This window comes from Apteryx mantelli, chromosome 14 (assembly GCF_036417845.1).
Source record: "Apteryx mantelli isolate bAptMan1 chromosome 14, bAptMan1.hap1, whole genome shotgun sequence".
Lineage (NCBI taxonomy): Eukaryota > Metazoa > Chordata > Aves > Apterygiformes > Apterygidae > Apteryx > Apteryx mantelli.
The window spans coordinates 22,027,182-22,048,006 of record NC_089991.1 but is presented as its reverse complement, the minus strand read 5'-3'; the positions used below and the strand labels follow the sequence as shown (position 1 = coordinate 22,048,006).

The window sequence follows — 20,825 nt, the reverse complement described above, 5'->3', positions numbered from 1 at the left end:
AAAAGTAAGTTTACAGGATGGTACAAAAATCTCCAAGCAGACCGAAATCCAAACCCATTTTTGGCCATAATATTCCTCCACTCCTCTCCCTTCCACTTTTCTAGACCTGTCTCAGCTTTCAGCTCTTTTACTCAGTCTTCTCTCCAAAACAGAGGCATGTTACATCCTAATTTAAATAACAAACAAAAACCCCACTTGGCTTTCAGTAGCTGAGCAGTAAGAAAAATCCAAAATGCTAGATGCTTTGCACAGGCGTGAGGAGCGTTCAGGTAGATCAGAGCTATCTCACTAGTCACACACTCGCCGAGTCTAACACAAGGACCCGGTAACCACCATGACCTGTGGAAACAGCTCAGGCAGCTTCAGTCCCAAAGCTCATAGGGCTGCAAACCTGGTAACAGCAGCCGCCTTATCCCACGGCTGCCCATGAAAGGGCAGCCAAGGACATGAAAGCGAGAAACAACTCCAGCTCCCAGGTCTTGGAGAATGATCCAATTAGTGAACAGAGTGCCATTCAAGGGAGATTTCTACTTCCCATAGGAAAGCATTAGCCCACAACACACGTAGGCACTCCAAGTGAAGATATTAAGCAGCTCACACTTTGAGCAAACAAATGACTTCCAGGCCAGATCTCACTTTAAAAGCAAAGCTAGGATGTCAAGGGATGCTGCCACCCAGAGCATGAGAAAGAAATAGTCCCAAGAACAGTGACAGTCCTGGCTGCACCTGCAGGAGAAGCAACTCCCTCAAAAGCCCTTACCTCTTCCAGTAGAGGTATACAGAGCAGACAAAAGACTACAGAGATGAGAGGAACTGAAAATGAAAATATGAAACACACACTCCAGCCCAGACACTATATTCCAAACAGTCAAACACCTTCCACGCCACCCTGCAAGACAAACACAAGCTGCCTTTTCCCTCATCCTACCACCACTGCGGCTCTTCCTTTGCCTACCTGACCCTTTTTTTTTTTTAAATCGGGCACTAGTGAAAACACACAAGTTGGAAAGGTTTCTTCCATGCTACTGCTATGCCTAACTTTGAGGCAGGAGCCCCAGATGAGCTCAGTCAATACTAGTAGGATCATAAAGGAAGAAGCACCAGCAATTCAAGGATGCAGAAACGTGTTTTCCGTTAGCCCTGCTCAGTAGTGCTAGGAGATACTCTGCCGCTTCAGCTTCTTATCTTACTTGAAAGACAGACCAGAGCTCTGATACAGATGATCATTAGAAAGGGACATCTAACACTGGAAAAGAGAGAATCCAGATGCAAATACTACTGCAGCACGAGAAAAAAATCCAGGATTTAATTTTCAACTATTACCTCCCACCTCTCCCTTTTTCCCTTTCCCCTCTCCCAATCATATTTCAGTGCCTCCTACTTCAGTGTGGGCAGCATTTGGACCTTGCAAGACAAATCCTTCCCAGCAGTGCCTGCTCTGTGTCCTCCTACTCAGCTATTACCACCAGACATAGCTCTTTCCCTATAGTACTGTGCCTTGTTAGAAACACAGGCAGGAGAAAAGCAATCATATTCAGTAACGTTTAATGAAGCAGGAGGTACAGTGCACAGCAGACCTTTGAGGAGGAGGAGTTTCGGGGGGAGCATTCTGCCTACGAAGCTCCAGAGCCCAGGGAAGAAAACCGATCAATAACCGTAATCTCGAAAGACCCTTTCCCCTCACCTCCCCTTTTTCCTTAGGCTTTACATCTAAGGCTTGAAAGTTCAGGTTCTGCAGCGACTGTACACTGTATACCCTTGCACTGATCCAACACCGCTACTGCTGCTGAGGTTCAGGAAGTGACATCTTCAGCTGTGCTCCTCTCCCTGCGTGCCAAGCCCCAGAGAGCTAGTTTTCCGCAAACTACTTAGTGAGCACGCACCAAAACTCCCAGAGACTCAGCTAGCTGCTCAGAGAAGCACAGTTGTTCAGCCAGACCTGAAAAACTGGAGGATCTCCATAGTTCCACGCTAGATATCAAGCCTTGGAAATTCCTCTGACACAGAAACAAAAAAGATCTGCTTGATTGTGAGAGCCATAGTACGATCCAAGTATCAATGCTGCCCTTCCGTATTGCCATTACTGCTTCTAAAGGGTGCAGCATTCACCTAAACAGATGACTATTTTGTGCACAGGAGTTGCCTCCCACTGTTAGAGCTGGGCAGGGGGGTGGGGGGAAGGTTACTAGGACTGACCAGAGGCTGCTGTAAAAGGTTGCATTCAAGCTTCACCTGCAAGGCATAGGCCTGATACTGCAGCAAAAAGTGCAGGTCAACCTTTGAACAGCCTAAACTCAGAGTAGTTGTGTTGACACTTACTCAAATATTTGTTTTCTGTATCTTTCTTGACACCTGAGTAAGCACATACTTTCCTGCCTCTTGGTCTTTCCTCCTAATCTCACAGCTCTCCTGAAAATTGAAGAGGATTTTCAAAATTGTTATTTACAGGTCTTTGATACAAAATTCCAGAGCTCCCTCCTTGCTTTTGCATGTAGCAACAAACTGACTTTGATCCCTGTTGATTTGTTTGCTGCTCAAAGGAACCCAGGGAATCCCGTCTGCGCTGTTATGGTAGGTAGGATTCACCACATGGCTTCACAGAAGCTTACAGAGCCCCTAATCGGGACAGCCACAAGCCCACCCTCCTCCCATCCTCAGCTGCCCGTTCCCACCCTCTCCTCTCAACTGGATCAACTCTCTGAACCAGCTCACTGCTTTCCCACCGAGGTTTCACACTTTCCAGTAACATAAGCCTGCCTGGCCTCTTCCATCACCCCCCACCCATGGCTGCTTGCTCCTGTTCCTACCTCCCACTGTGCTGGCGCAAGCATTTCTGTGGTTGCGCAGTGAACTAGATTAGTTCACATATGCAAGTTAATTTTAACGCTAACTACTAAAACCAAACATTTCTTTTGCCAGATGAGCTTTAACCCGGGTTACTTCCCCAACCTCATTCAACAGCGTAGCACGTGTATTGGAACAAGCAAGCAGAGGGAGGAACTGCTCCTTCAAGCAGGAGCGTTCCCTAAGCAGATGCCAGGCAAAGACCTTCATGAAACTACAATCAGCTGCTGCTACAGATGCACCAGCAAAGTAATCTACCTGGAGATTCAGGAAAAGCAGCCAAATCACTCAAACTTCCTTATTTTAATGAAAGAAACAGATATTTCTATCAAAATTAAATGCTGTAATTCACCTTGGGGAATTTCCTGTAGTCAAACGGCTTTTTAAACTCTGGCCTGAATGCCTGTACAAAATATTTTAAAGCTAACATCTACAGTTCCTTACAAGCCTTTCTACATTCCCACCCCAGACATTACTCGATCTCTCTCCTAAAATACACAAGATATCATAGTCCTCCTCCTCCTCAGAAGTGACAAAGAATCCACATGCTGTCTGAAACTTTGATACTAAGCAGCAAGAAAGCTAAGTCTGGGACCACAAAACAAGGACACCAGTGAGACAGAATCAGCCTATTTGCTGACAGCACGTGGTTGACAAATCTTAGCAAATACTTATTTTAACAAATACTCAACCTCTGGCTAGAAGCCACATAAAAACAAACAGTTCTAGTGAGCACTAGAAACATGCACAAGATTCCCAGATATTTCATCATCCCTTCCTCTAAGAGCCCAGGGAAAGATCAGAATCTCCTAAAGGCTATTCCAGTGGAACAGTCCTGAGGAAAAAAAGCCTATTTTTCTACGAGATCTCAAAATGATTACAAAAAGTCTAATTTTGAAATCTTTCTGTGTAGAGAGCCTCTGAAATGACACATGCAGTGTTTAATGAGGATAAGCCTTTTGCCTTACATCTTGCAAGTGACAGCGATCCGGAACCAGCATCACAGATCAAATGCCAGAAATGAATGCAGGAATGCCCCACCTCACCGCCACTTTCTGAAGATGCGAAGAGCGGACATGGCAGCGACAACAAGATCTGCAATCATCTCATGCATCTTCTTGGAAACCACCAGAAGACACACGAACTGCGAAAAGTTGCATGTCAAGCAAAACATTACTAGAAGTTGTGAATGAATAAATTGTTCAGTTCAAAAAGCAGGTTGGACAACGCCATGGACAAAACACTACCCAACCTACCGAGGAAACACTAGAAGTCAGATGTGGTGCCCCACACTGACACACAAAAAAAAAGGCTTTTCACATAACAGTTTTCTGTATATCCAGGTTAGTTCTTTCAAACGGATGCATAGTCATCAGAAGCTATTTCCTCCTCTTTTTGCTGAAGTAACCATTTGTTTAACTAGATATTGCTAAACAACACAAAAACGTTAAAGCAAGTAAAGGCTTTTATCCTTACAAAAAGGACATTAAAGTGTTTCTTCTATCACATTCTCTTCTCCAGTCTAAGGAGTGCCCCATTTTCTCTGCTCTCAAGATAAACCCCAAAGCTATTTATGAGTTTTCGAAGAAAGAAACACATAGTTCACATGCCATGAAAAAAGAAAAGGGGAGTACTCAGAGCTGTGAATGGAAGCATTTACAAAACATTATAAAGGCAAATTAAGCAAATACCAAACATTAATGAAAAAACTAGGAGCAGAGTCAGAAACATCACAACAATAAAATTATCCTAAGCACTCAAGTCTTCACAAAAGACCACAAATACTGAGACTGTGAGGGCTCTTAGATGAGTCTCCCTCACCCAGATGGCAAATACCTCTCGGTATACTGTTTTGAGATCAAGAATGGAAAAAGCAATACGCTTTGATATTTAAAGGCACACAACTCCATTTAAAGGCAATTTTTGATTTCTTTGGATACACTGGCTGGCCAGTTTTAATACTTGCTTCTGCAGTATACTGACTTCACCCATCTTTGACCACAAAAAGCTTTGCCATGCTGACTAAGCGTGGAAAGTCAAATGCTGCCTAAGGTAAGCATGCTCTTGCTGCTGTAGCATCCAGAAATACTCCCGTAGGTTCTTGTTCCGTGAGGGCGCGAAGGGAAGGCATTTCTGGTTATATATTATTTCAAACTGGTAAAGCATCACAGAACATACTGTTTATAACCTGCTGAGAAGGTTATAACCCTCCCCCAGGCAAACCAGCAACAAGGGCAAAACTCGTGCATTTAAGATGCATGTGAATTACATTCCTCTTAAACGTACACTACTTACTAAAAGACATTTTACTAGACTGAGGGCTGCCAGCGGTCTACACGGACAGTCTTTTCTGGATCTCTGACTTCTGGATAGAAATCCTACAGATGTCCTTTATGCAGACGGACAGTTACAAACCGGTCCTGAGTGCTAGGGATAGGAGTTATTGAAGCATTAAGATTCTAAACTTGACTCAATGAATAACTTTAAGTCAGCTATTAAATGACACTTTCCTTTTCCGGACAATCAAAAGCAAGAGAAGACAATGAGAGAGGTGTGGGGCTTGTTTTGTTTTGTTTTTTTGATAGACAAGAGTGGTAATTGCACCCTCTGTTGCAATAGGTTCTCTCTCAGGTTACTCAGAGACTGGAGAGGGGACTGGAAAAGAAAGCAATTTGACATGATGGAGACTTTGTCAAGCGTCATCACAATGAGAACTAGAATTAAAATCTATTAGCAGACTAGGAAAGAACACCAGATACGATAGCCATCCTGACATCTCATTTCTGGGAAGTAATGCGAGTCTTGAAGCCTCCACATGACAGAGTGAAGCAATGCAGAGAACATGGAGAGTCATCCCTACCAAGACCTGAAGCACACCAGGGGAGCTGATTTGGCAAGCAACCTAGGGCATGATGTGTGCAAATCCTTTGGGAGGATGGAGAGGAGACAAGGCGCACACGTTTGGGAAGAGAGTTACTGCTCAAGGGGCAAGTGACATCCATCTGTAAGGTCAGGGAAGCACACAAGGCCAAACAACACAGCAGTCAAGCACTATCCTTATGCTCCATGAATCTTCGTTCCAAGTCCACTGGTGCCGGAGGCAATTCTGAGATCATCAGCACTGGAACAACGCATGCTGACATCAGTACTAGAATTACCAAAGCCAAAATTATAAATCCTGATGCTGGTATTGAATGGCCTAAAGGTCACATTCAGAAAGCAGCACGCTGGAGAGACTGCCAGGTACCAATGTATGCAGACCTTTTCAAGTGCCAGATATCTGTCTGTTACCTCACTCTGAGGACAGCTGAGCTACTTTGCTGCTTCGTTCGGGCAAGTTCTTCAGACATATTGTACCACTCTTTAAAAGAGCATTGCTGCATACTGTATCTGTCAGACGGATTAGCTACTAAGAGGGAAGAAGAAAAAAAAAAAAAGAAAGAATTACTACGCAGGAGGCAGTGCAGCAGGGCTTGTCACAGGTTCCCTCAACATTTCTCACAGAGATGGCTTGTATTTATCTGGACCAGAGGTAGATCTCCTTTTTTTCATTATCAAAACATTTCTGGGGTGGCATCTCAGGGGTGGCATCTCAGGGTACCAGAGCTCACTCTTCTTGAGCTCTTTGGGGACAGAATTTCTACAAGTGACCGTAGAAGAAACATATGGACCTTCAAGCAACAGATGTCTGTGACAGCATGTACAGATACTTGTAGCTACGCAGTAGGAAAACCTCCCATTTTTGGAAGAGCAACAGCCCCTTGCCTCTCCAGCCTAAACTGAAAGACTACCCTCATTTCTGTTCCACTCACTGAGAAGCCTTTCACCTGGGTGTGGGTCTGTTAAAACAGACAACTTGTCCCAGTGACTAAGGAATGCTGTTTACCTGTTACTATGGGAACACAGCAAAGCTCCGCTTTGGCGCCATGCATGTGAGCAGCTGGCACTGCCCTTTCCTGCCAAGGAGGGGGCAACGGGTAGACCTGTGACACCGGAAACCGCCTCGAGGCCACCACACATCACGCTTGGGTAGGAAGGAGGCGCACCCAGCTTACAAAAATGACCCACAGGGGAGGGGTGGAGAAACGAGGAAGGAAAAAAAATAAATAAATAAAGTCCCCAGTACCAAACTTACGCAAGCAGGCTGAGTCGGCCCGCTCCATGACTTTGCCTTTTCTCAGTGCCTTCCACATCACAAGGCTCTTTGAAGCACCCCCCCCCACACACACACAAGCTCAGTCATCACTAGTCAGGTTAGACAAATCCAGATTACTGCCAGCATCGATGCACTTAGATGAAATGTCTCCATCTTTAAACTAGAGCTAAGGAGAAAAAATTCAGTACCGTTCCGTTTAGTAACGTAAACTACATTTTCTAACTATTTTAAAAACATCTCATAAAGCAGGTTTTCTGCCAAGACCTTTTCTGGAATGATTCAAAATAGGAATTTCTCCTTACTCTTCTGTGTTCTGCCTTAAAGCACATACGGCCCATGATTTCTCTTCCTCCTCTACCCCATTGTTCTTCATCCATCAACCAACAGTAGCAAAGCACCCAAGTCCACTGAGCCTCCTGAACAAAGGACGCATAGATAATTCCCCGAAAGGACACTACATGTTTGAGTGAGAAACTCCAGGAAAGAAGCAAAGGACAGTCCTGGAGGGAGGAATGTGAGGTTGGGATGGGAGGGTAAACAGAAGGGGTAATGGAAAGCAGGCTGAAAAGACAAACACTAACCCTAGGGCCTTTTAACAGCAACTACCTCAAAGCCAGGGGGGAGAAGAATTTATTTTCTTGATGCCCACAAAAAATTAAGTCATTATAATACTGAGATTTCAGTTTTTAGAAGTTTGAAGACTAACCCTTGTGAAAGTGAAAAGGTTTCAAATGAATTTAAACAGATGTTGTGCTGTAGCAGTAGGCAATACACCTATTACAGTATCACTGCAATCTGAAACACAGGCAAGACAACTACTTCCATATAATTCTGGTATCACCTGCATTATTAACTTCTGTCTCTATCTGTCCCAATATTCTCCACAGTCTAGCGGAGACCCTTTAGATATGTTTGTCTCATCCTTCTCCTTTCCTCCCTACATGGAGGTACATTCATATGATCTCTGCACACTCACTCCATAGAGAGCAGAGGAGCTTCAGGTTGACCAAACCTCATCCTTCAATGCAAGCTCCTCAACTAGCAGTTCTGCTCTTGCATCTCAGCTGAGTTCCGGCTCAGATGAAGGTGCTATGCAACGGAGGGTGCTAGGTGAGGGTGCAGCAAGACCCAGATTCCTGGTGGAGGGAGGGAAGAAGGTCCAGTTCTACCTTGAACTACAGCCTTCACTAGCAGAAGGCTAAATGCTGGGCTTTCAGCAAGTTCAGATTAAGTGGGAAGCCCCTGCCAGCAGAAGACAGACAGCCACTTCCCACTCCTCCATCCAAAGACTCTTGCTGACGCCTTACCCAAAAGGGGCAATAATTTGTGCTCATCACTACTACACTGCCCCTCTCCCTAAGTCTTAATTCAGGCAGCTCCATTGCCCCTATCGGGGTACAGCACTTGCACAAACATGAAATCACCATGCTTCTCAGCTCCACAACTCCAAGTGCTCTGCAGACAGCTGTAAAATGATCAGTCCTGCCAGTTTCACAGCATCACTGCTCCAAAATGGGGATGGGTACAGAAGAGGAAGCAACAGCAGCTGTAGATACCAACCCAAGTCAGTAAGGAAAGAGAAAGCAGAGGTTGGATTTGCTGAATAAGAGAAGAGGAAAAATTTTCCATTCCTTTCCAAGATAAAGTAAGGAGGCGTTTCAAAGGGTATCAAATACAAGTGAACCAAAACCACTACTAATTATGAAAAGAAAACCCCCAAACATGTTCCACCAGCACTTCAATAGTTTACCTGTATGAGTAAGTTCACAGGTATGTTATTGTTTCTATTATGAGGGCACCTGAGCCTTGAACCAGAGCTAAGGTCCAGAACAAGAACAGAAAAATGACCTCTTCAGCAGGGAAGTTGCTCTAGTTGCTGATGTAACTCCATACGCAGCCATTCTTCTAACCACTACAACTGCTGTGATTCAGTTATACCAGCAGGTTTACCTTTTAAATGCTCTGAAGTAGAGAGATGAAGAACACTGGATTTTGATTCGGTATTGCCCTAAGACATCACCGTTGGTCTCATATGGACCCCTTATTTTCCTGTCTACCTCTGGTTACACCCCATCTCATCTGGTACCTTTTCCAGAACCCAATTGCTCTTCTCGCAAAGAAAGACTCTCAACCTGGGAAGAGTGAGGCAACTGCTGCTTCCCCCCATACGGCATATCTGACTAAAACAGACACTTGCCACTTCTTGTGGTTTCAAGCACAGGAAGCAAATGAAACTCGGTGCTAAAAACTAACGGAACAAACCCTAGCAAGTCTCCAACAGTCAAAAAAACCCGCCCAGCATGCAAGCCACTCCACAGCAAAGAGATAGCAACTTCCATCTCATAGTGGAGTCTGAACATGGCAGGGTAATGACACCCAAAGACTAATTATTAAACTTGATCCAGGTACTTTTGATACTGAATGGTTTCAGGGCATTTGACTCCCTAACTGTCCGGGAACTTCTCATTGCATTTTACATGACATGCTTTTCGCTTCTTAGCTCCTGATTCAGACCCAAACAGTGAGCACTCAAGGTCCATATTGAAAAAATCTATATGAGATGGCCTGTTTCTATCCTATTTTGATGGGATTATCAATTGCAAGCTATAGCACGCCAACATCACTTGCACCACCAATAACTGATGCTCCGAGTTCTGCAAAGATACCAAGGTTAACTGCTTTGCAGAGATTTCATCCCTCCTCCGCCCAGCTCTTTTTCTGCAAATATTTCTCAAGGCAATATATGGACGTAGCAGTACAATCACACCTGCATTTAAGAGCATGGATTCTTAAATTTTGCTCTTTTCATTTATCCCGGAAACAACTCATTCATCCATCTTAACTCTGAGGCCAAATTCCATGGATACAGAAGTGGTGAGTGACTGGTGTTAAAGGCAGTGAATGTCGCTAGCCAGACACTTATTTTGGTCCATGAAATGCTACCTGATTTAATGAGAGAAATCCAAAGAGCTACAACAAGCTTTTTAAAACGGAGCACAGGAAGTGAAAAGCAAACAAACAACAAAAAAACCCTCCTAAACCCCAGAGGGACTAATGAGGAACAAAAGGTTTCATGCTAAAACCAAGCTGAATCAGAGAGACAAGAAAGCTCGCAAGCGAGACCACACTGCTGAATGACAGGGGAAAGGGAGGGATTGTCGCGAAGAACAAGGGCTGCCGGGCAGCCTGAAAAGAGGGGACCAAAGTCCTCCTCGTGGCAACACCGCTGCTGCTACACTCGCGCTCTTGCACAACTTGTGCACACCCATCCCCCTCCGCACTCCGCTGTGCGGCAGGGAGGGAAGGAGCTTCACCCGGCACAGACGTTAGTCACAGGCCTGCGCTAGGAAAAGGTGCGTTTTTAACACATATCGGCCAAACACATGTTTAAAACATATCTTCCCCTATCGCAGGCACAATCTAGCAGGGCTGTTCTTCTGGCTGGAAGCGCCCGAGTTTGTTTTTCACATTCCAAAAGCAAAAATAGAAAATAATAGTGGGAAACCTGCCTTCCTACCCGCACCAGGCCGTGGCAAGGGGAAACAGAAAAATGCTACCCAAGGCAGCAGTCATGGGTCACTTCACAAAGGTTTGAGCGCGAGGGAAAACAAGACAGCATAATTAGTTTCTGTGGGCTGTTAGGAAAATTTACTCTTTACTTATTAACTGCTGCCCAATCCAACAGTTTCTGGAATTGGAAGAGAAACTTTATGCTCTCAGTTACACACCCCGGAATCAGTAACGGTCACTGTATCAATGAAGTCCACACACACCATCAGCACTCCCGAGTCCGGACCCTTTAGGGCGGGGGGCAAAGAAAAAAGTCAGCAGAGCAATGAGAAGACAACAGCAGGAGACAGATTCCTACGGCAGGAGACAGCTTCCTACGCTCCCATCACAACGACGTCACAACATCAGCACCTAAAGCGTTCGCCTGCCGATGTCGCTCGGACGGGCTTTGGCAAGGGTGCTCTTCCCGGGGCAGATAAGCTGCAGTTTGGCGTGGCCACAACAGAAAGGCCCAGTACGAGCAGCTACATCATCAGGCCTCTTGTGCCCAAGTCCAAACTTGTCTTCTCAATGAGGAGAAAAAGAGCTCTTAAATTATGTGATTGGAGCCTGATGGCTTGTAGTTTTCTCAGTAATTAACAGGCTAAAGAAGGAGATTAGAGCTTAACACTTTTTCCCTCCTTAAAGATGAGAAGGGTTTAATAGTCAGCATAGCTTGGAAAATCATCGGCTGCAAAACAAGCTCATAAACTCCAAAAGCTGAACACCTACAGGATAATCAAAGGACTACAATAAGCATAAACAAACCACAAACCTATAATCAAAATCCTGTTTAGTCCACACTGAGCTAGCCTCAAACTTTGTCACTCTACTCCATACTTTCACATGAAGGAAAGAAGCTCCTGAAAAGCCTCAGATTCCAAACTAGAAGCTTCAGCTGAGCAAAACATAAAAATAAGAGATACCTAACAGCTTAGTAGAGACTATGCTTGTGTATTTTGATATTCAAGTAACTTCATATATTACATATACTGTCAACATCATTTTGATTTTTATTAAATCATAAGTAACAGATTTTCAAATAATAAATCAGTCAGGTGTTACAATATGTTAGGCAAACAAATCCTATTCTAGCATTTGACATGTAAAGAGGTGGGGACACCGTTCAGGATCATGGGATAAATGAGTTAACCAAACAACTTACACCTTTTATTTTCTGAGTCTTTTGAAGATGCAAATTTACAGTCAGACAGCTTTCATTCTAACTTCAACTTCTGAGTGCTTAGCTTGGCAGACGTCAGCATTCATCCACAAATAACAAATCTAATTTATATAAAAATAATTGCCCATATAAGACATAACAGGAGGATATATCTTAGAATTTTTTTTCCAGAAGGAAAAGCAGCACAGCATTTTATTGAGCCCCAGGTGTCTGTATAAACTACAAAAGTAGCAGTAGGTCAAATGAAAAACAAAAATCAAGAGAACAAGAAACTTTTCATATTAATCAGCAATAGTTTAGTAAAAAGGAAAATACACAGAACAAGATTTCAGAGTTAACTCCTCTTAAATCTAGAAACGCAACAGGACTTTGCCTTGAAAGATCTAGCAGAGATACATAGCTCTACCCTACCACACTTCCTCCCTATAACACCAAACAAAACGCTTGAGACTTTTTCAGCTAGTTTCATCTCGTGTGCTAGTAAGGTACTTTCAGACCTCTCGGTTTATCTGAAAGCCAGCAAAGGAAACTCCAAGTAACAGGTAGCATGACAGATGCACTACCACACGCACGACAAGAGAGGGTCTCCAGCACACGGTCGCCACGTGGAAACGTGCCGTCCTAGGGCCCCGTTAGAGAGCACGGCCCAAGCCACTGGACACTGCAGGGCTCCTCAAGCTCAGCAGCCACCAGCAGGGCACATCCCAGGGGCAGAAAGCACCCGGCTGCACTGAGAAGGACCAAGAGCCCAATGCTGCGGAGGGGAGACAGGCACTACGGGGCAAGGCTTCTCCTCGTGCTCTGTTGCGAGACCCCACAGCTCTACCCTTCGTGGGTGCTCACGGCGCGGGAGAGTTTGCAAACATCTTCCCTGCAGACACGGGTCTCCTCTGCATCCGAACTACAGCTGCATATTTATAGCAGCCCCTTTCTCTTAACCGTATCAGAAAGGATGTAAATGGTGACATAGACCAGACATCACACCTTTCAAATAGGCTTCAAAAAGCATGACTACAGAGACCTAATGAAAAGGCTGAACATCTAATAACAGTATTAAAAAGCATTTCCACGAAGAACAGTTACAAAAAACAGATTCAGAGGAAGAAAACCAGAGAAAGGGAGGAGGAAATGAAGTCTCCCACAGAGGAAGAAAAACAGAAAAGGAGGAAGAAATTGGTCTTCCTAGCCAAATGAAATAGGTTACGACAAGAAACAAAAACAGATGCAAGACAAGGCGGAACTGAACAGGATCTTGAAGGTAAGCTGAAGAAAAAAATTGGCAAGTGTATATCAGAGTTCTGAAGAGAATTATTTTCACTGCTTTCTAACATCACACAGGTATCTTTCAATAATTGTTGTTTAGGAAGCTGTAACTGATGTAAACAAATAGCACAGATGGACTTTTCATAATCTCTATTGTTTCCTTATGACAAGGGACAAACACAGAAGTTGTATTTTGGATAGAATGAGGTAACAGAAGAACCAAGGAGGAGGCTGCCGCAATGAAGAAACTGGGAAATGACCGAGGAGCGCACAAGCATGTTAGTCACTGGGACAGGAAGGGTGGGTCGGGGTTTGGATGTTGGGAAGGCAGCAGCAAGACTTGCTTAAAAGCCTGGATGCACTAGCAACTCCAAGAGAAGCAGCAGCAAACTGTAATCTAATAAAGAGAGGTGATAATTTGCACACTTAGAGCAAATCAGAGAGCATAAGTTTGCAAATAAGAAAACAATGACAATTGATTGCATCATATTTATAGCTATCAGCAGCCAAAATGTTACTCCAGAGAAGATTGAATTCATATGCAAAACTGTGCAGTAGGCGAGAAGCGAAGATGAAGGAATAGCTACCTTCTGAGGCTAAAGCGAGCTTCATAAATGTCACAATATCATCTACCATATTAGGTGCTTATGCTATTTTCAGTCTCGGAGCAAGTGTTGCTATTGTTGTATTTCCTAGCTAGAGGTACTCTGTTTCCCAGCACATGGAAAAATCTTGTGTATTAATTACTCTGGATTTCTGCTTAGCTAGCAGATACAGAAGATTAGCTTCTGAATTTGGAGCAGGTCATTCGAAGTCAACAAACCGGAGTCTGTCTTCTGAAATTTTTAGAAATAAAAAGCCTACTACAGAAACTGAACTCTCTTTATTCTGAAATCAAAAGCAGTAAGGCCAGGTTTTCAAAGGTGTTTAGACTTGTCAAAATCCCAGGAGTCATCTTTTAGCCTCTTTAAGTATCTACTAACTTTGAAAATCTGGCCTGTAGTGAGAAGACAAGAACCCACCTGTCACCTAATTCCAGCTCATATCTCCTTGTTTAATACATTCATGAAAAACGCATTTCCAACCAGTATAATCAGTATATTTTTGGTTGTTTTAGTTAAGACCATCTGAAATGCTACTATGAGGCTGTATAGCAGATTAAAACTACCAAATTCAAACCACTATAAATAGCAGAAAATGTTAAACACGTCGTTTTTTATGTGTATAGTAATAATAAAGGAAAATAGCTCCCTGTTGTATAATCTAATAGATAAGGATATGTTGTGTCCCTACAGTTTATGGATAGCAAAAAAGCGTCAAATTTAAGATAAAAGGATAAACATAGTTACATATCAACAACAGGTTTGAATAGCTGTATCTATGACAATGAACTTGCGTTTAAAAAAAAGAAAGTACAAACACAAAACAAGGTTAATCTCAGTTTTTAGACCAAAACTTTCTACTTGCCAATTGAGAACGTGATTCCTTTCGGCAAGCTGTATCATGCAAACGTGTCAGTGCATAAGCATATATCCAGACTGCAGCAAAGAGAGGAGAAGGCACCTAACCCCGAGTCCAGGGGATGCCGACAGGAACGGTCGGGGGGACCCATGCAGGCACCCTGCTGATGCTGAGAGCAACCCGATACCATTACCAAGTCTAAACAGTAAGATTACTACGTTTTCACCTTTAATTGTTGGAGCAGATATTTTGCTAAACCACTATTAAATTCAGCAAGAGCTACCGAGCAGTAGCAGCAGTCCATGAACTGATATGGAAGAAAAGGAGAGTTTAAGCACTCCATGCATCATCCAGCAGTCATAAGCCAGAAGAGAGGGAAAGGGATGCACTTATCTTCATCTCAGCGTCAGGACTCTCAGTTGCTCCCAGAGTACCAACACAGGCGACCCCCCGCCAGACTTCACCACCAGGAAAAGCCCCTAGCTGTCTCCAATTCCAGTTAATTCCTGATAACATCTCCAGAGCAGCTGCACGCAGTCGGCACAACTGATTAATCACTTAACTGCACATAACTGCAGAGTAACTTCTCGGCACGGCGAGGGCGGGCGCACGGCAGCAGCCTGCGCGCTCGCAAGGCGGCGGCGAGCTCGGAGCGCGGCGCGGGCAGCCGCCACGGAGCGAAGCGCCGAGCGCGGAGGGGGCCGCGGGGCACCGGCCGCCCGGCACCGCGCCCCGGCCGCCTCCGAGGATGAGAAGCGCCGTAGCGTAACGCGAGCGAAGCGGTGAAGCCGCGGGCGGCCGGGGGAGGGGGCGAGCCGGCCCCGCCGCGCCTCCCTCCCCTGTCTTGGGGGAAATAACTACAAAAAGGAAAGGAAAGAAAGCCGGCTCCCTTCCAGCGGGCAGCCTGCCACGGCAAAGTTGCCGCCCGCCGGCGGGGCGCAGCGCACACCGCCTTTCGCAGGGGTCTCCTCGCCGCCGCCGCCCCCCGTCCCCGCCGGCGGCCTGCGGCCGCGCCGCCACTGCCGCCCGCGCCCGGCACCTGCGGCAGGTGCGGGCGGCGCCGCGGCTCCCCCGGCCTGTCCTGTCCCGTCCCGTCCCGCCGCGCCGCCACTCACGAATTTCTTGGACTTGCTGGGGTCGCCGGGCCCCGCCGCCGCCGCCTCCTCGGGCGCCGGGGCCTTGCCCCGCTTCTTGTCGCGGCCGCCGCGGGCCGAGCCCGCGCCGCCCTCCATGGCGCCGCCGCCGCCGCCGGCTCCTCAGGCCGCCGAGCCCGCGCTGCCCAACGGCCCCGGCCGCGCCCGGCCCCGCCCCGCCCGCCTCATCCCGCATGCAGCATCTCATTAGCCACATGAATATTCATGAGGCGCCGCTTCCGCTTCCGGCCCCGCCGCCGCCGCCGCCCACTTCCTGCCGGCGCGCGCCCCCTGGCGGCGCCCGGCGCGGCGGCTCCCGCTAGGCCGCGGCGGCGCCTCGATGCGGCCGCCGGTGCGAGGGCGCAGCCGGGAGGGGACGGCAGAGCCCCCGGGGGGGGAACGGGGACCCCGGGCCGCGGCCCGTGGGATTCTGCCCTTCCGCCGCACGCCGCTGTTTCAGCACCGGCTGTTTAATTTGATCCCCTGGGGCCAATTTCGGCTCCCAGTAGGAGATTGCCAACGTTTTATCATCTGGCAATTTTCCTACTAATGAGGCTTTAAAAAAAACCCAAACTGCGTCCTTGGGAATTAATAAATGCTAGCTCCATCTCCATCAGCCTCCGGATAAACAGGCCGGGGTGGAACAGAAACACGTCCCTAACTGCGGTGAAGGCTGAAGCCTTCCTCTTCCCGAGAGCTCCTGCTCCTCCAAATAACTCCAGGTACCACCAAGCCAGGGGTCACCAATACCCTCCTCTGGAAGTGTAATTAGAATTTAATGCACTTGAAAAATAATCTGGTGAATTAGACTGAGAAGCAGTGCGGCTTCCTTGGCGCTGCATGATGCATCCATGGCGGCCCGCTGCAGAGGATCCTCTTCTGAAGTGCTTCCCTATTCCTTCCGTCAGCGAACACGCTCGGATACAGGAGACCTGCCAGATTTTTCCAGCCTTATTTTCAGATAGATGCTACAGCAATGCAGCAGCTTCTGTTGCATTTGGGCCAAATTAATTAACAGGTAAGCATCTGAGTAGCGAGTACTGCCAAACCAGGTTTCTTTGCAAGCCAAAATTTTTTGCAGCGCCTCGTTGCCTAAGAACAAAGTTGACGTGACAGCCTTCTCCTTCGCTGGCCTGCAGCACCGTGCTTCAGCCACCCCTGGACTTGCTCGGAGCGGCGTTGGCCCCGTCGCACACAGCAGTGGTCACTTCACCTTATGTGGGACCACAGACAGTAACAGGCAGGGCCGGGATGGCCGGAGCCCAGTTCATTCACACCGGTGCTATCCGAGCGTGCCCGAAACATCCCACTCGAGCGCTTTGAGGGTCCTTTTGAGGGCGCAGCGTGGTTCACGCCTCAACCCTTCTCTAAAGGCAGCAGTGCCAGGGATCTGAGTTCCACTTCAGCAAGCAAAGGCCTTTGGGCTTTTTCTTATCTATTGTTTTTCTGCCAACATAGCATAGTATTTCTCCCAACCTTTTTCCACCACCTCCTGGAGGCTTGCTAGGGAATCTCCACCCTCCATCCATCTGGGCCTCGGGTTGTTTCTTTTTCAAACAAGCAGGTGCAGGATATTTCAAAGGGTGCCAGGCTCAGGATAAAAAGGATGCTTTTGTTTCAAGTTGGACTCCTTCAGCCCTTAGCCCCTATCCCTACAGGGCAAAAATAGCTTCTTGTTCCGGGTATCCAAACTGGCCATGCTGTGTGTCCAGCCCCCGGGAGTCAGTGGACTTGTCCCTAACAGGAGGGGTTAGACTCGAGTGTACAAGCACTGTTGCAGGAGCCTCGCAGTCTCCATAATCCTCACCTAGGATTATGCATGAAATTTTTCTAAAACATTACTACTGCAGTGGGAGCTTGATCACATCACTGGAGTAGCAACAACATGCATTCATTTCTGGCTAGCCTTTCTCTCCTGCAACATGATCTGTGCAAATACTAAAATAGAATAAAGCAGAGTTACTCACCAAGGACAGAAACATCTCTGAATATATTCACTCTTCAGATCCAAATGAATTCTTCTGACCCCTTCATCTAAGTTTCTGTTAAATAGAACTGAGGTACAATGCAGTAGCAAAATCAGTCGCACCTTTATTTAGCACCCAGCATTACATCCTGTTCCCACGAAAAGGTTTGCAAGTCACTCTGTAGGGCAGCATAGCTGCACCTGCATGGGCATTACTCTGATAATTCAGTTCATCAACAAGCATCTTTCCTGCTTATGTCATAGCTCATATTTGATGCACAGTATGCAAGCCTGAAACAAGCAGCTATTCAAAAGTGCATTCATCAAATAGGCCTGAATTTTCTCCCTTTAATGATGAGAAAATGCTTGTTTGCTTCTGTTCCATTTGCCCGTGAAATCACAGAATATGCTCCACAAAACACAGTCCTGTCTCCTCGCTGAAAGGAGGGAGGACACTTCTAATGCCAAACACCCATTTTCCCAGATTCACACCACGCAAGACCACTCTGACATTGGCCAGAAAAGGTTTTGAAGGGACAGTTAAGGCGTCCTCTGGAACTAAAGCCAAGCTGCTCCTAGTCGCGGAGGTGCGCCCAGGCTCCAGTCGTACAGTCACTATATGCTGCTAATGACTAAGCACTCTTCCTTTTGCTGCCAGTTCACTTACGGAGCTCCACTGACTCGCCTTGCTTCCAAATGGGGAGCTGGGGACGCATTTGTGGCCTCTAGGTTAAATTACATCATTCACCGTGTCCAAGGGGCAGCTGCTAGTGCAGGACATGGCCACCTTGTCTTCCCTCGCTTTTCAGCTGCTTTTAAGCACCTGCTCCAGTCACTCTGTTGGCTCCCAGTCATTTCTGTAAGAGCCATTTAAGGCTTTTGGTCTTAATTTCCAAAGCAATTAGTGAGCCAGGTTCAGGCTATATGAGAAGTCAACATTTCAGTTTATCAGCGCAGATCAGAGCTGTGTTCCTCTGGCACAACTGCAGACTGCAAAATCTGAAGAAAGCACGAGGCTGGCCTGTAACAACACATCCTTGGCCAAGGTGGGCCAAGCTCTGGGTGGGCTGCCAGAGGGATCCACAACTCTGTCACTGGTAGCAAACTTCCCAGATCAAGGGCTTCCACCTCAATCAGAGAGACATTCACATCACCCATATCTCTATTTTCAACAACCGAATACAAACAGAGATTTTTTTCCCCACTAAAATATAGGAAAGAAAATACAGCAAGAAAGGATAAAAATACTCTCTAGGAACTTTGTTACTGAATTTTTTTTCACCCTTCTGTGATCTCTGTTGCCCATCGATAACAGCAACTAACTGCAGTCAGTTGGCGCTCACTGTGTGCATTATAAACTGCAGCTGTTTTATGTATTTGTGCAAGTGTTTGTTCTCAAACGTTTCCTAAAGATAATTAAATCTGGCTTCATTTAATTTCAGTTGTTACCAGACCATCCTGTATTTTATAAAGCAGCCTACCAGGCAATTTTGCATGAGATACATATCATGACCCCGCATTCAAGATGTGCAAGTTTGCCACATTAACTCGTTCCTATCCACTTCACTAGGCATCTATTATTGGGTGATGCCAGAGACAAGACACTGGTCTGCATGAACCTTTGGTCTAAAGCAGCTTGAGTAGTCTTGCAGTATCAGATGGCAATTTTAGTTCAGTTTCTCATTTTTGACAGCTCCGTTGCAGTACGAAAATACAACTGGGAGGAAAAATCTCTACAGACTGAATTTGTTTCCCAGCCGTTTCCAAGAAAACCCATCAGAAACCCAACTAAAGACAATCCTCTGAATTTGCAGCCTTATTTCAAAACCCAGGACAGACAAGGATTCTGAAGAGGGAAAGTTTGAATAGCACAAACTGCACGAGTGATGCACACCATACCACAAAGAAGAAAGAAAGCACTTACATTTCTCTGCTGTGGGAGGACTGGAGCCTGAAAAGGCTGCCAGGAGATGGTTTATTACGGGATAGAAAGAGATGTGGGAATCAAAGTGCAGGAGGAAGAGCAATGCAACTGAACCCCCCAGAATTCATTGCTTCTTAAAAGTAATGGAGGTAGCTCAATGCAAACCGGACAGGTAATTTTGACTAAGAACTGGCTGGGGGGGGGGGGGGGGGTTGCAAAGTTTACAATCTTTACCAGTAAGAGATGGAGCTACAAGGTGAGGAATTCCCTCTTCTTTGGAAGAAGCAAATATTGACCACTACCAGAGGTGAGAGACTGGATTCCTGTAAATCAGCTTTGATACAACTGATGATACCATCAGATGAAACAAGCTAGCTCTCTGATGGTATCAGATGAAACAGGAACTGGAGGGAGAAAAAAAAAAGGGGGTTATTTTCTGTTCAGACTCAAGTCTTTGTTTTTCAAAACTCTGGCCATTGTACCAGCATTTTGAGTCTTCTGATTTGCAAAGTACAGCATCTCGGCTAAAGACCATAAGGAATACAAATACGGCTGACCAAGCCATAGGGCAAGCACATAGCAATACTTCTACAGAATATACAGCCAGTCTCCAAAAATTTGCACCTAGAAGTGTCTTTGCATTTAACAACCTTGATGCTTTTTTTTTTCCAGTCCCTTTTTGGGCCCACAGAAGCTTTCAGTATTCACAGTACCTCATGGCAAGTTGCACTGCTCATCCAGGTGTGCACAAAGCAACCTCTTTCCTTTGAACTCGCCACTTGCTAGCTTCATTTGATGCTCCTCTAATTCTTGTATTAAGAGAGATTTTCTCTGACACTTGTGACTTTACAGAACTCACGGATCCTTTTCCAACTCAGTTGTCTCTTCCCAGCTGATGAATCCTTGTCCACTGAGTCATTCCTCATACAGAAGCTGTGTTATACCTTTGATCAGCCTCAGTGTCCTTCTCCATAGCTAGTCTAATTCTACTATAACCTTTTGGAGAAGCAAGGGCGAAAATAGCACACAGCAATGCACATCATTGCCTGAGATATCCTAAGTTGTTTGCCCTAGGACACTGGTCAAGTAGGGTGGAAACAAGTGTAGAGAATCCTGGATGCAAAAAGACTATTTCTCTAGGCATGTAGTAGGAGTAACAGTGAATTATTGCCTGTTTTACACTGTAGCTAAGTGAGCTGTAGCTCACTTGTGGCCAAGTTTTACCTCCTCCCCATAATTCTGAGGCCTTGGGCTGGCAGTTGTGTAAACAGCCTAACAGGAACAGGCGTAGCCGGTGAACACATCCAACAGACCCGGTCAAGTCGGTGTCTCCCTCTGGCCCTCAC

General features: G+C 46.1%; 1 protein-coding gene across 1 annotated transcript in view; it reads right to left on the bottom strand.

The window, feature by feature from the left end:
- Positions 1-15,688, bottom strand: part of DIAPH1 (diaphanous related formin 1) — a 114,446-nt gene extending 98,758 nt beyond the window's left edge. The window contains exon 1 of the mRNA XM_067305092.1: positions 15,572-15,688. Coding sequence (XP_067161193.1) covers positions 15,572-15,688 — 117 coding nt within the window. The remainder of the gene's footprint in view (positions 1-15,571) is intronic.
- Between the last annotated feature and the right edge of the window lie 5,137 nt (positions 15,689-20,825).